The 14,755-nt window shown below is 47.7% G+C and overlaps 4 protein-coding genes across 4 annotated transcripts; 3 read left to right on the top strand and 1 right to left on the bottom strand.

Annotated features, from left to right (window-relative positions):
* Window positions 1-1,143: 1,143 nt before the first annotated feature.
* Window positions 1,144-4,290, top strand: N7481_005747 (glycoside hydrolase family 31 protein; the record flags this gene model as incomplete). Its single annotated transcript, XM_057264966.1, has 4 exons — window positions 1,144-1,850; window positions 1,907-2,317; window positions 2,377-2,547; window positions 2,604-4,290. The coding sequence occupies 4 exons, from the start codon at window positions 1,144-1,146 to the stop codon at window positions 4,288-4,290; spliced, it is 2,976 nt and encodes a 991-aa protein (XP_057122686.1).
* A 1,321-nt stretch (window positions 4,291-5,611) lies between these two features.
* N7481_005746 (alpha-amylase) lies at window positions 5,612-7,555 on the top strand (the record flags this gene model as incomplete). Its single annotated transcript, XM_057264965.1, has 9 exons — window positions 5,612-5,773; window positions 5,830-5,868; window positions 5,918-6,033; window positions 6,092-6,200; window positions 6,262-6,490; window positions 6,544-6,706; window positions 6,767-6,913; window positions 6,973-7,213; window positions 7,274-7,555. Coding segments are annotated over 9 exons (1,488 nt in total), but the record flags the coding sequence as incomplete, so codon positions are not given.
* A 439-nt stretch (window positions 7,556-7,994) lies between these two features.
* N7481_005745 (Transcriptional activator of proteases prtT) lies at window positions 7,995-10,150 on the bottom strand (the record flags this gene model as incomplete). The annotated part of the gene is made up of 5 exons (XM_057264964.1): window positions 7,995-8,629; window positions 8,686-8,915; window positions 8,966-9,379; window positions 9,429-9,824; window positions 9,933-10,150. The coding sequence occupies 5 exons, from the start codon at window positions 10,148-10,150 to the stop codon at window positions 7,995-7,997; spliced, it is 1,893 nt and encodes a 630-aa protein (XP_057122684.1).
* A 3,526-nt stretch (window positions 10,151-13,676) lies between these two features.
* On the top strand, window positions 13,677-14,615 carry N7481_005744 (metallophosphatase domain-containing protein; the record flags this gene model as incomplete). The annotated part of the gene is made up of 2 exons (XM_057264963.1): window positions 13,677-14,097; window positions 14,152-14,615. 2 exons carry the CDS (start codon window positions 13,677-13,679, stop codon window positions 14,613-14,615), a joined length of 885 nt encoding a protein of 294 aa, XP_057122683.1.
* Window positions 14,616-14,755: the final 140 nt, after the last annotated feature.

Raw genomic sequence — 14,755 nt, 5'->3', positions numbered from 1 at the left:
CCAGACATTCAAAAAGTCCCGAGGTTCCGGCGAGAAAATCTCCCAAATGCTTGCCACGAGCAAGGTTATATTTCTCAAGAAACGAGCCCTTGAGAGTACTCGTATCCCGTCACCGGGGTCCTTCATTTCGATCGTGCCGCTAGCGTGAAAAGACTCACCGGTTGAGTCCAACTAGGCCCGAACCGCAAACTCTGCCGAAGCATAAGCTATCAAGGTTCTCCGCTTTCCGGGGTTGCTCACCTCAACACAGCAGGGTTGCTTTGTGCATCGGGGAATAATTAGACTCCGCACTATCAGGGATATTTACTACTACTAGGATCATGTCAGTCTTCAGTGACAGACATTACAATAGTATTGATTGCATATTTGAGCTGCCCGATTTCGGCTTCTTTCAGGCCTACCTAGGTCACGGTATAGCGCTACCTCCAGGGCTACTACTCGTAGTACTACCCAAGCAACACCCACATGGGCACACTCTACTCGTCCTACTGTAGTAGTTAAACAGCTAGAGAGAGAAGCTCGGGCAATTATCGGACAACCAACCAATCACCGGCCTTGATCCACGGAGCGGCCTTGAGCATACACTAGTCACTAGTGTATGACAATATTCGGCTCTTGAGGGATCTCTGCCGACTTTACCATATTGGGTATGGATTGAATGGGCGCCCCATGGTAGGAGGGAGGTGCTTAGGGGGGGGTGTTTACCTCAGAGTGGAATGCAAGTGGGATGATCTGCCCCGCATATCCCCAAGCCCTGCTGGCCCTGCTGGCCCTTCTGGCCATTCTCGTCCCAACCCCGCAAAAACATTCAGCCACTCGCGCGCAGGGACATTGCGCTTGAGCTCTCTTGTGTCCCCAACTTATTCACGGAGATTCGACGGAAATTTTGTGTTGTCGCTCTGAGCTCACTTCCGTTTGATTCGGGATGCCCTCGGTGTATCCCGTGTCGGCGAAATTGCATCCGAGACTGTAGTGCTACGAGAGCTGCAGATTGACCAGCCCCGCAATCGACTATAAGAGAGGCTGGAGACAGGATCTAAAGACGCGTTCTTTTTTTTCAGAGCTCGACGGAAGAGAGACGAGAGACTGTTTTTTTCTTTTCTTTTTCGAACCAGATTGGCAAGGGTGAACACCTCGGTCGCTATGGTCGGATTCGCAGACATACTACTTGGTGCTTGGCTGTTGCCGGGGGTCTATAGCGCTAGCTCCAGCGCGACCCTTACGCCAAGCAGCTCCATTTCCTCGGCATACCATCAATTTACTATCCCCGCCGCTGCAGACGAAGGGGCTAATCTGATCGCAAACATCGACGACCCCGAGGCGATTGATGCACAGACCGCCTGCCCCGGATACAAAGCTTCGAATGTGAAGCAGACTACCACTGGAGTGTCAGCCACCTTGGCATTGGCTGGAAAGGCATGCAATGCATACGGAACAGACGTGGAATCTTTGGATTTCTCAGTCGAGTACCTGGCGAATGATCGTTTGAACATCCAGATCGTACCGAGCCATGTGGACTCTTCGAATGCGTCGTGGTACCACCTTTCCGAAGATACTGTGCCTCGCCCCAAGAGTGGAAAACATGCATCCCGCGCAAATAGTGATTTGGAGTTCAAATGGTCCAATTCTCCCTCTTTCAGCTTCAAGATCATTCGAAAATCCACTGGAGATGCAATCTTTGACACAGCCGGCTCGGTTTTAGTATTCGAAAATCAATTTACTGAGTTTGTTACTTCTCTTCCAGAAGATTACAACCTTTATGGATTGGGCGAGCATATTCAGCAGTTTCATCTGCTAGAAAACTTGACCCTGACCATGTATGCCTCGGATATTGGAGATCCCATTGATGGGTGAGTTGACAAGTTGATCCCATGCAGAAGAATAGTTCAACTGACCCTCTGTATAGGAATGTATACGGAAGTCATCCTTTCTATCTAGATACCCGGTACTATGAGGCCTCCCAGAAACGCGGTTCGATGTCTCCTGTTTCGAGTGACAAGATCGACAGTTCTAAGGACTATGTTTCCTACTCCCATGGTGTCTTCCTGCGAAACGCCCATGGCCAGGAAATTCTGACCGGACCTAAAAAGCTCACTTGGCGTACTCTTGGGGGTAGCATTGACTTGACTTTCTATTCTGGCCCTTCACAGGCCGAGGTCACCAAGAACTATCAAATCAGCACCATTGGACTGCCCGCAATGCAGCAGTACTTTACCTTTGGCTATCACCAGTGTCGATGGGGCTATCGTAACTGGACTGAGATGCAAGAGATTGTTGACACGTTTGAGAAGTTTGAGATCCCTCTAGAAAACATCTGGTAAGTCAAATCCAGGCGCTATGGACTTTTGCATCGAATACATTTTGACAGCTTCATAGGAATGACATCGACTACATGCACGGCTACCGCGACTTTGAGAATGACAACAACCGATTTTCCTACGAGGAAGCAGAAGTTTTTCTAGGAAAATTGCACGAGAGTGGCCGTCACTACATTCCGATCGTTGACTCGGCACTCTACATTCCAAACCCTCATAATGAGTCTGACGCGTAAGTTACCGGTGGAACATCCTACACTCTCAACGCATGAACTCACATGTATCTAGATACGATACTTATACCCGCGGTGCCAAGGATGATGTCTTCCTCAAAAATCCAGATGGAAGCACCTACATCGGTGCCGTTTGGCCCGGCTATACTGTCTATCCCGACTGGCACCATCCGAAAGCCGGCAGCTTTTGGTCTAACGAGCTCGTGACATGGCACAAAAATGTTGCCTTCGATGGTATCTGGATTGACATGAGCGAAGTATCATCTTTCTGTGTTGGCAGCTGTGGTTCCAAGAACCTGAGCATAAACCCTGTCCACCCTGGATTTTCGCTACCTGGCGAACCCGGCAATATCATCTACGATTACCCGGAAGGATTCAACGTCACAAATGCAACAGAGGCTGCGTCTGCCTCTGCGGCTTCGTCCAGTCAAGCCGCCGCCGCTGCAACTGGTGATTCGTCCCCTACGTCCACTACGTCGTACCTTCGAACTACTCCTACTGCCGGAGTACGCGATATCAACTACCCTCCCTACGTGATTAATCACGACCAGTCTGGTCACGATCTGGCTGTGCATGCGGTGTCTCCAAATGCAACTCATGCCGATGGTGTTCAGGAATACGATGTGCACAACCTCTTTGGTCATCAAATTCTCAATGCCACCTACCATGGTCTCCTTGCTGTAGCCCCCGAAAAGCGGCCATTCATTATCGGTCGCTCCACCTTCGCTGGATCTGGTAAATGGGCAGGTCACTGGGGTGGCGACAATGCCTCCAAGTGGGCATACATGTTTTTCTCAATCCCACAGGCACTATCTTTCTCTCTGTTCGGTGTTCCGATGTTTGGAGTTGACACGTGTGGTTTCAATGGCAACACAGATGAGGAGCTCTGTAACCGCTGGATGCAGCTCTCGGCCTTCTTCCCTTTCTACCGCAACCACAACACTCTTTCCGCAGTCAGCCAGGAGCCGTACCAATGGGAATCGGTCATGCAGGCGTCCAAGGATGCTATGAAGATCCGTTACTCCATTCTGCCGTACTTTTATACATTGTTCCACTTGGCTCATACCACCGGATCAACTGTCATGCGAGCTCTGGCCTGGGAATTCCCCAACGAGCCCCAGCTGGCTCGTGTCGATACCCAGTTCCTTCTGGGTCCATCCATCATGGTTGTCCCTGCACTTGCACCCCAGGTCGATACTGTGCAAGGTATATTCCCCGGTGTGAAGAACGGCGAGATCTGGTATGATTGGTACAACGGCTCTGCTGTCCAGGCTGAGCCTGGTGTCAACACTAGTATCCCTGCTCCCCTGGGTCACATCCCGGTTTTCGTGCGTGGTGGAAGTGTCATTCCTATGCAGAACCCTGCCTTGACAACCCGCGAGTCTCGTAACTCGCCGTGGTCTCTTCTCACAGCCCTTGACGCCGATGGAGCTGCCCAGGGAGATCTCTACATCGATGATGGCGTTAGCCTCGTTCAAAACGCCACTCTCAATGTCAAGTTCAAGGCAGCTTCATCTAGTCTCAGTGCCATTCCTCAAGGCGACTGGAAGGAAGAAAATGCGCTCGACAAGGTTACCGTTTTCGGTGTCAAGAAGAGCCCCCATTCAGTGACTCTCAACGGCAAGACCGTTCCATCTTCATCTGTGCACTATAATTCGACATCGCACTCTCTGTCAGTCGGTGGTTTGCAGAAGATTACTTCAGAAGGGGCTTGGAGTAAGAAATGGATTCTGAAGTGGTGATTTTTAAAGGAGTCAGTAGAAGTCCAAGTACCAGAACGAAATTGGAATTTCAACAGTGTGCCTGTTTTACTCCAACAACCTGGTTTGGAGCGCTTATCTTGATATAAATGAAGTACTCATGGCCAAGCTCAATACAAGACCAATAGTTTCAAGCTATATCCATGAATTGAAGTAACAATAATCGCTGGGTGGAACCAATGGCCGGCCCTATTTCAATTCCGACTGTCAAACATCCATGCATTCCGCTCCACCGAGATTAGTAGAAGTCGGCCTCGAACCGAATCAGAGAGTATGATATGTTATGGCCGAAATCCGAATTTCGAAACACTGCGAGTGCATGCACCTCATGACGACTCCTTCTTTGCAATGCGGCACAACCTGAAGTGCAAACCAGTTCCTCCAAGCCGAATCCACGCGGGTCCGTCTAGTGCTTATGCTTGAAACATGCGACCATCTACCCTCTCCACTTCCAAACAAACGCAGAACAGATTGCAGAGAGACAGCCAGGTATCATGTAGACCTCGGGGATTTTGAGAAAAGCTATGGATTGCACTTCTCATAATATTGGTAGACCAGTTTAATATCTACAGAGTTCAACGCTCGTCGGGGGAATATCAACAACAGGAATGCGATCGGCAGCAGCCCCAAGCTTTTCCAGCCCCCATTGTAACCCCATCTGTGACCCTGGAAATTTCAAGGTCCGCGATCGGGCAACCTGATTGATCGACGGCATGTCCGAGCAATGATCCTTTCAGGCCAGGACTCTAATTGCGGGCCCCCAAGGGCCTGCCGTTTGCATTCCTACGTTAGCGTCCTGACATGTGGACTTGCCTGGCTAACCCCGTCATGGGTCAACACAGTTGAAATGGTGAATCAGGCCACGTGAAATCGGGATCTGGGCAAATCACCCAGGTTGTATCATGCTTTTCGGGGTTTCAGCGTGAAAGCCGATGATCTACCACCTTTGATATATCTGGTTGTTTTGGATTTAGTCGTTCCCCCTCTGGATTGCACTTTGACGAACCTTGAATAGGGGGGTTCTAGTACCTTATAAATTTTGCACTTTCTCGAGCGCATATCCTACTGCGTGTTTTCCTAATTCAGATCTATGTGACTGGGGTCGGTCAATTGAAGAAAATTTGCGACAATCTCCTGGTCGCTCTTTCATTTTCTTAATATACTTTGGTAAACGTCAATTGTGAGTCTGGTATCAACCCAGCAGAAGTACTCATTACTGACGCATTTTAAATTATAGTGAATCAAAAAGAGCACACTATCCGACCTTCATAAATTCCTGATTTGAAGATCAATTTGTTACAAGGACATTATGCTTCTGCGTTTCCCGCTCTTTGCAAGCCTGGTCGGTTCAGCAATTGCTGCAACTCCAGCTCAATGGCGGTCCCAATCTATCTATTTCATGCTCACTGATCGGTTCGCTCGAACTGATGAGTCGACTACTGCCAGTTGCGATACCAAATACGGAGTGAGTCTTGATTGGAAAGTTCTTTCGATCTCACTCTAGGACTAATGGATTATCAGAAATATTGCGGCGGTACCTGGAAAGGCATTGAGAAAAAGGTATGACGTACTTCCGGGATATTCGGGGGTGGTGCTGATGATGTTATAGTTGGACTATATTCAAGGAATGGGATTCACGGCCATCTGGATTACCCCCATTACTACTCAAATGGAGGGAACCACTTCCGATGGATCTGCCTACCATGGATATTGGCAGCAGGACATGTGAGTGAAACAAGGAACTGGAACTTATCCTACAGACGAACTGACTTCTTATCTGCAGCTATGGTCTCAATTCCGAATATGGTACGGCTGATGATCTTCACTCCCTCATTTCTGCTCTTCACGATCGGGACATGTACATGATGGTCGATGTTGTTGCCAATCACATGGTTTGTCTCTCTGAATTGAATTCATGCCTTCAAATGCTAATCTGATTCATATGATTTGTAGGGATATGATGGCCCCGGGGACTCGGTTGACTACAGTGTTTTTGATCCATTTGACTCTCAGAAGTACTTCCATTCTTATTGTGAAGTCTCCGACTACAGCGATCAAACAAATGTCCAGGATTGTTGGCTCGGTGACTCGACTGTTTCTCTACCAGATCTAAACACAGAAAGGAACGATGTCCAGAGCCTGTGGTATGATTGGGTTGGATCACTGGTGTCCAACTATTCAAGTGAGGCACTCTTCTCTTAGCACGAATATTGCGCAGCTAACAGAGTAACATAGTTGACGGTCTACGCGTTGACACTGTCAGACATGTCCAGAAGGATTTCTGGCCGGGTTTTAACAAAGCTGCCGGTGTATATTGTGTAGGTGAAGTATTTGACGGTGATGCGGGATTTACCTGTCCCTATCAAGAAGTCATGGACGGTGTCCTCAATTATCCAATGTAAGTGCAAACTGAGCCTCCTACGAGGATTGGAATCGGCTAATTTTGCAATAACTTTAGCTATTTCCCGCTACTAAGAGCCTTTCAGTCTACTAGTGGGAGTATGAGCGATCTTTACAACATGATAAATACCGTGAAATCCACATGCTCCGACTCAACGTTGCTTGGAAACTTTATTGAAAACCATGACAACCCTCGTTTTGCTTCGTATGCTCCCAAATTCTCACAAGTCGACGAGAGGTTGAATTTTTACTAACAAGTCTCAGGTATACGGATGACATTTCTCTTGCAAAGAATGTGGCGGCGTTCACCATTATGGCTGACGGGATCCCAATCATATACGCGGGTCAGGAACAGCACTACAACGGGGGCAGTGACCCATACAATCGTGAGGCTGTCTGGCTTTCCAAATATAACACAGACAGCCCATTGTATAAACTGATTGCGAGTGCGAATGCTATCCGGTCGCGTGCAATTTACCAGGATGATCGTTATCTCTCTTACAAGGTACCTTGAACATGACCCATCTCTTTAAAAAGCCTCAATGTTCTCACACGAAGCTACTAGAATTATCCGATCTATCAAGACCAAACAACCCTCGCAATGCGGAAGGGCTACAAGGGCACTCAGACTATCACAATTCTCTCCAACAAAGGTGCTGATGGAGACGGATATACCCTTGATCTTTCTAACACTGGATATGAAGCCGATATGGAACTGACTGAGATCATCAGTTGCTCGACTATTACAGTCGGCGATGACGGAAAGGTGCCTGTTCCTATGAAGGCGGGCCTGCCGCGAATCTTGTATCCAAGCTCTGAGCTGGAAGGGTCTACTCTGTGCTCGTAGACCTTCTTGGGACAGGAGATCATTATCCTATACGAAACGGGTTCTTAGATTTAGTAACCCTTAAATAGATTGCGTCTTTCATGTTCTTTGATCGAGTTGCCATATTTTATATTCAGCATCTTGTCCTGCTTCTCTGAGTATAGAAAGCCGTATTTAAATAAAGTCACTTTTGTACTCGTACATAATAGAACTTCCAATGTTGAAGTGGTTTTTTGTTTTTCATTTCAATTCTCAGACGATTGCTTCATTTTTTTCATGGCTGCTCAACAGCGCAATTGGAAATTATGTCACGAAATTAAAGAATTTACAAGCCCGATTCCCCTCAGCCCCTGCCCATAACAGTCCATATCCTATTTGCCAAAACCCATCGTGCCAGAATCATCAACATTAACTATGTACTCGCAGAAAGAAAACATATGGAAACTCTTATTTTATTCACTCAATAATCGTGAAGTGCCCGAGGGACCAAGCTGATTGGCATAGCACCACCGGTCACAGGTGCCGGGTGTTGGAACACGGCTGGCGCCGAAAATGCCTGCTGGGGTGGAACATATCCACTGGCGATGAGTTGATCATAACATCCGTATCCATCAACGATGCCGTCCATAGAGCTACCGGTAGGGATCAGCTGACCAATATCTATGTTCTCTGTTCGAGGTGCTTGAGATGCCACAAAAAGCGCATTGCTCGCACTGGGTGAGGCTTGATCAGCTGTTGCTGCTTCAGAATAGCGGCGTTGAACTTCGCCGATGATGCAAGCGATACGGTAAGCGAGATGTTCGCTGCTCGGAGAAAGATGTAGCAAAAACGCCCGAACTTGATCAATGAGCGGATCAGATGGACTGTAGTCGCACAACGTCAGAGCAGCATATCCAAGGATATAATAGACATTATCTATCAGGCCTGGCGCGGCAGAGAAACGCGTTTGGAGAGACCTGGATATGATCAAGCGCGCGTTGTTGCATGTTTCGGATATTAGTTGGTCGGACTCAGAATGTAGTCTTATAGCAGTTCGGTGAAGAATCAGCTGGCAGAACCAAACACTGAGCTCTAAAGTGGATTTGCCTTCATTTGCTTGAAAAGCCGTTAGCCGAGGTAACGCGAGTATCCGCAGAGAGAACGGTACTCACAGAAGAGGTGTGTCCATTCCATTTTCCAGCGCTCAATTTCCTCATATTCAGTCTCGGCAAAGCGAAGACGATGAGGAGAACTCTGAAGCTTGAGAGCAATGCGATATAATTGAATTTCTGCCACGATCCTGCCATCTTCAGGGGTAGCCCGAGGGTGATCAAGAATACGAATACAGTGATCCAAATAATGCAGTTGCACGTTGAGGGTGCGACCGTATCCAAAAGCATAACTAGTAGCTGGATATTAGCGAAATTCAATCACAGGGAGAGATGGACGCACTGTAAATGAGTTAAGCAGAAAATATTCCAAAGACGCATCTGGGAGAGCATCTCATCGGTTAAAGCACTTTTAGAATGAGAAACGTTGAGAAAGCCGAAAGAAATTAAAGCGTGGTTCATCGAGGTCCCGCTCAACAGCCAGCCATCGACAAATCCTTCCTTATGACCTGAAGTAGGATAGAGACATAGTAATGCCAGGGCCTGGAGTACATCATTCGACAAGGAAGATTTTCTCCACATCGCCTGCGTAATAGCGTTCTGAACTTGAAGCGAGATGTTATGAATGGTAGCTTCGGGCATGCCAGGCAAATACCGAGAAGCTAATAGACATGCTGTATTAAAAAGAAGAGTATCAGATCGCTGAATACTGGATGATGGATCTGTTGCTATCCATGAACTGTAATATTCGACAAATCTAGAAGGCGTCAGTCAAATTGAAACTAGACTGCAGGCCGATAACTCACAATTCCATTAGTTTGTAAGAGAGCTTTATGTCAATGATTCCCAAGGAAACCACATCTCCGATAATGTCAGCATCGGCAGTGAGACCATCTCGTCCACTGAAGCATTCAAGTTGTAGATCTCGAATAAACTGGACGGGTTTGATAGTGAATGGTGGCAATGCTCCAATTTCACCACTGGTAGATTCATCTAGACTTCTTGTTGCCTGGGAGCGTGGGCTGCCCGCCAAATTGGATGTGTTGTTTACCATCTGTCTCATCAGGTGGATCATTTCACCCATCCCGTGTTCCAGGTGGAGCAACCGTTCCTCGATTGAGGGGATGGCTCCATTGCTGTCCGGCCATGCCGACGCCTGGTCCTGAAAGCGATCTTGGGTTTCTGGTAGCTCACATTCGAGCCTTTTGAAGACAGTCAGCTTTTTTGTTTAAATCGCAGTTTGTCACGGCTCGGTGGATTTGAAAGCAGGAATTTGGGGGAAGAAGAAGAAGAAGAAGAAAAACACATACCTCAGTGACAAACAGCGGCGACAAGCATGGCCACGAGGATCTAAATCACATCGAGTTTTCAGCTTGCGGCAGGTGTTGCAAGCAGTCATTGATCGGCGAATCCGCCCTCTGGGCCGTGAATCCTGGCCGACCGAGTCCATTCTATTGCCATCATCTGTAGTGGCAATACTTTTCGTCTCCCATGAGGCAGTACTGCATGTGGGTTCAGTTCGCGTCATAGCAATGAATTTTTACGCTGTCAGGGAATCATTTAATCGGACGGGACAAAGAGTAAATAGTTGCGACAACAAGATCAGCTGGAGGGTAGCAGATTGATCAACCACTAGGCCATTAAGCCAAGTTTCAAATCCACGGAGATCATTCACCAGGTGGAGAGATCGAGGCTTATAAAAGATAGGAGCCCGTGTCGTGTTGGCCAATTGCGACAAGGCGCCGAGGACTGACGATATCGTCTCCGTCGGCGTGCGCAGGTACGTGATCCACTTGCAGTAGACCTGGGGTAATCGCAAGGCATCCACCAATCTCGACAGTCGCGACGGGCTTCTAGAAAGGTAGCGATGACCGTGTCAACTGCATATTTCTTGTAGCGAAGAGGGGTTATCGCGCATTGGCTCTTTTAAACCCCTGTTCGCCGATGTGAGCCGTCTAGAAACGTTTCCGGGCGGGAGGGGGTGATTGCCACCATGCCCAGTATGGTTTGGGTGGTCTGGGGTCTCTCGCTAGGTTTGCAGACAAGTTGTCGTTATCGTCAGATCCTGCGTGCCGGGCTTTGGGCTTATCTTTTTTTGTTTTTTTCTTTCTAGATTATTCCTTCGCGAGAGCGGGTTTTATCCTGACGCCCACCCGCACATCTTACAAGGATACCCCCAAGGGTTGGCTACGACGACCCTTAGCTCTGCAAATAATGCCAGGGTTTTAACTGCCAGTGATCATGCGAAGTGGGGTTGATATCATATCATGCATCTAAGTGTATATGTGACGAGTGGGTCGAGAGAGGCAGGAGGATAGGGTCGGGAGTGGAAACAGAACAGGAGGCGATTGCGAAGGCGAGAGGCAAAGGGGAATCGGGATAATTGGGTCTAGCATGTGCAAGTGTCTCGCAGGAAAATAGTCAGTCCAATGGGCTTGGCCAGGCAGTTCGGGGATTGGGCCAGGGGGGTCTCAGAAGCAATGCGACATTGTAACTTTTCACTACCCGGCTAACGCCGGATCTTTAGCCGGTTTATGCATGGACCCCTGCTAGCCTTATCCTTAGCGACTAACATTCATATCGAGCAAAATTCACCCCCTCATTGTATCTACTATCGAAGGGTCAATTGAGATCACGTTGGGCCTTGGCTCACATAGATAGTGGTCAGCTGTCGATACAATCGGCGGCCATCTTTTGGTCGTTCCGAATACAATACGAGCTACCAGGAAAGTTAGCCTTCAAAGAGACTAAAAACGCTTCAGGTAAAACCGTACTAGATCTAAAAACCGTAGAAGTGGGTCAGAATGGGTTCTCTAGACTTGAACCGAACGTAAATCAACGGTCTTCGAAAATCTCTTTTCTTCTCTTAAATCGCGCGTTAGCCAGCACTGCCATGAGCCAAAATATAATATTCACCCGAGGCACATCTAGTCTTTCCCCACTGCTGGGTCCACTTCTCTCGAAAGCCAATATACACTTCCTGCAGTCGCTTTTGTGCCTGCCTGATTTGGACATAGTGTGATCCTAGACTTTATATATGAGGTTGGATAAAGAAGCGGTCAGAGCCGAATTCATTGGACCGGTGGCTTGCCCAGGTCTCTTGGCTGTTTGCTGGACTCTGGGGTAAACATCCCGCCCAACGAAGGGCCGAAGGACTTGTCCACGATCCATCCATAATGGGTATGAAGGATCTAGCGTGCGTCCTGCTCCCAAGGCTAAGTGTGTTGTTAGATATTACACTCGGAGTACTCCGCCTCAGTCTATATCACAAGCTCTGCATCTGTGACACAATTGATTGCGATCGTCCGTCGATTTGCGTGCCAAGCCCAAACGCTACGGCTTGACTTGTGTCAAGCAATGCCCTAGTGGTCTGATATTGCGCCCCTCTCTGGTACATACTCGTATTCTTGCGCAAGCTCCGCACTGTATATTAGACCCTTGACCCACTTGGGGTTGATACGAGGCGGATTTATTAGCCTTTAACTTAGTACGTGTTCCCGTCAGCTCATTCGAGATTGTTGCTATGATACTTAACATAAGAGGACTCTTACAGGACGCCGAGCGCGCTTATGCAGGCCATCACTTTAGAGTCCCCGTAGATGTAACAGCCAAACTTTACTAGACAAAGATCGGGCCAATCGCTGAACCTTGACTTGGTTCCAACTGAATCATGATCCCCATGAACTAAGACCCGTCTTCGCAATTGGATGGAATTACATGAAAGAAAACTTGTTAATTGGCGGAGAAGATATTGCCATTTCCCTTGTCTTCTAGAAGTCCCTGCGAGGCACGCCAAATATCTCCTCTTAATCTCTAGCACTTCGCTTCATGCTTGATGACGACACGTTTACCCCCGATTATATGCCAAACCAGTCCGTGACGTTCAAGGACGATAAGAGCTTACGAAAATAAACGGGCAAACCCGATTTTGTGTGTCTCAAAGATAAGAGCCCAGCATTAAATCATTTCAACACTAGAGGCATCGAAGGATTTGGGCTTGCACCTCTGCTGCATCTACCTCTCAAATTTATACCCGCAGCGTCGAAATCCCTGGTCTATCGGAGAATTTTCCCAATCCAGACTCTACAATGGTGCAAGAATTGAGATCGTTTGGTCTATTTTTCAAAGCAACCTTAGAATCAAATAGATCTTCCCAGACGCACTTTACCGCACAAATTAAATTTCTCATGAACACTCAAGATTTAAGACCGCTCTGCATCTGAATTCTTGCATACCGGGGACCCCTAATGTAGAAGTAAATTGGATATCCATGCTGACTCCATATTAAACTGTCAGTCCTGACTGCTCTGTCTTGTCCGAGTATCACGTTCTAGTGCAACCTAGGCCAACCGGACCAGGTCTCATCCAAAAAGAGAAAGAAAAACAGAAAGCAGAGTGAGATATATGAGTCCCGAACCCAAATCCACTCTGTGCCCATTTTTCCTCGTCTGCTTTCTTGCGCTCTCAATTTAGGTGAAATGTGGGTATAAGGGTGAAATATGCAAAAAGGTACTTTTATTGTGGGTATGCTTACCTTAGGTCAGATGTACCTTACCAGTAGTGAGGATGATACTCGCAGATCAAGATATGACGAATACGGATCAGGTAACGTGTAGTAGGTGCCAGAGTGGATGCCATCCGATCTAGGCAACCAAGGCAATAAGGCCACAAGGGTAACAACCGTAAGGGTTCATCACATTGATACGTAGGTACAAGGCCCTGTACCCAAATAGGCAAAATTCCAAGGTCTAGGTTTGTTCATTCCATGTGTACCTGCTTTGGGAGTACTAGTAAGAGCAAAACTTATAAAGACATCATGACAATCCAGGTGGTAACAGACTGCAAATATTCACGAAATCCACACGCGGAACTCACTTAACTCTCACTTAATTGTACTAGTAGGAAACATGGAAATATTCCTGCCGAATCAGCAATTCCCTATAGTAGTGGCTAGTATATGTGGTTTAAAATGATTGCCATTCGAGTAGTCACGTGTCACTCCCATTGCTCTTTTTCCAGCCTCGAAAATCTACGGATTACCAAACACTACCCACATGGCGCAGGATCATACCACTAGCCCAGCCCACATCAAAACACGTTTCCTGATATGCTCGGACACCCATGGGATCGATAATTTACCCGGTTTCATTCCATTTGCAGACGTTGCTATTCACTGTGGAGGTCTCATCACCCAATCTCAGCTCCACGAATACAAAGCGTCAATTCGGTTGCTCCAAGCTATCGACGCACTTTTAAAGCTTGTCATCGCCGGAAATCATGATTTCACGATGGATATACCCATGTTTCGCAAAAAGGTCTCAGAGGCCCAGTCATTAGAGCGTAAACTCGTTGAGCAAGCCTATGGATATGACGGGGAGGCGAGGAGATTGTTTGAAGGCACAGGAATTACTTTTCTCGATGAAGGCGTACACTATTTGCATTTACAGAATGGCGCTTTGCTGACTGTTTACGCCAGTCCATACACGCCTTCACTTTGAGATTGGGGCTTTCAGTACTACCCCGATAAAGGCCATAACTTTATGATACACGGTGGTATTGATACTAATGCTGTTGATGTTATAATGACACACGGCCCACCGAAAGGAATCATGGACTACACTCAGTCCGGTGAACGGGCAGGCTCCCCGGACCTCTTTCGCGCCCTCGCTCGCGCCCGACCACGACCGCGGATGCATTGCTTCGGCCACATTCACGAAGGCTGGGGTGCGAAACTTATTACGTGGCGTAACAGAATTACCCCTATACCCTCTCACCTAATGGATATCGACAATTGTCAGTCTCTTCCTATAGCGAAGCTCTCCGACATGAAAGATAGAGCCGGGCAAAGCTTAGACGGGGATGGCGTCCCTATGAAGTACTTTGCCACTAGCCACTGTTCTGGGGATACCCATCCACTGAGCTGGGGCTCTCAAACGTTGTTTGTGAATGTTTCGATTGAGGGGCTGCCCCAAGACATTAATGACCAGAAATAAAATCCATCAATGCAGCTACCATGGATTGTTGACCTTGAACTCCGAGCTTCTCCCTGGGGATCAAAGGAAACAGCCGAGCGAGAGAAATGCATCTAGTATGCAGCCTTCTAGGACCTATGTCACAAAAAGTAAGTTCCGTT

The sequence above is a fragment of the Penicillium waksmanii genome (genome assembly GCF_028829765.1).
Source record: "Penicillium waksmanii strain IBT 27052 chromosome Unknown utg000005l:1.0-5232799.0:1.0-5237142.0, whole genome shotgun sequence".
In the NCBI taxonomy this organism is placed as follows: domain Eukaryota; kingdom Fungi; phylum Ascomycota; class Eurotiomycetes; order Eurotiales; family Aspergillaceae; genus Penicillium; species Penicillium waksmanii.
The sequence above is the reverse complement of the archived record's forward strand: the minus strand, read 5'-3'. Positions and strand labels throughout refer to the sequence as shown.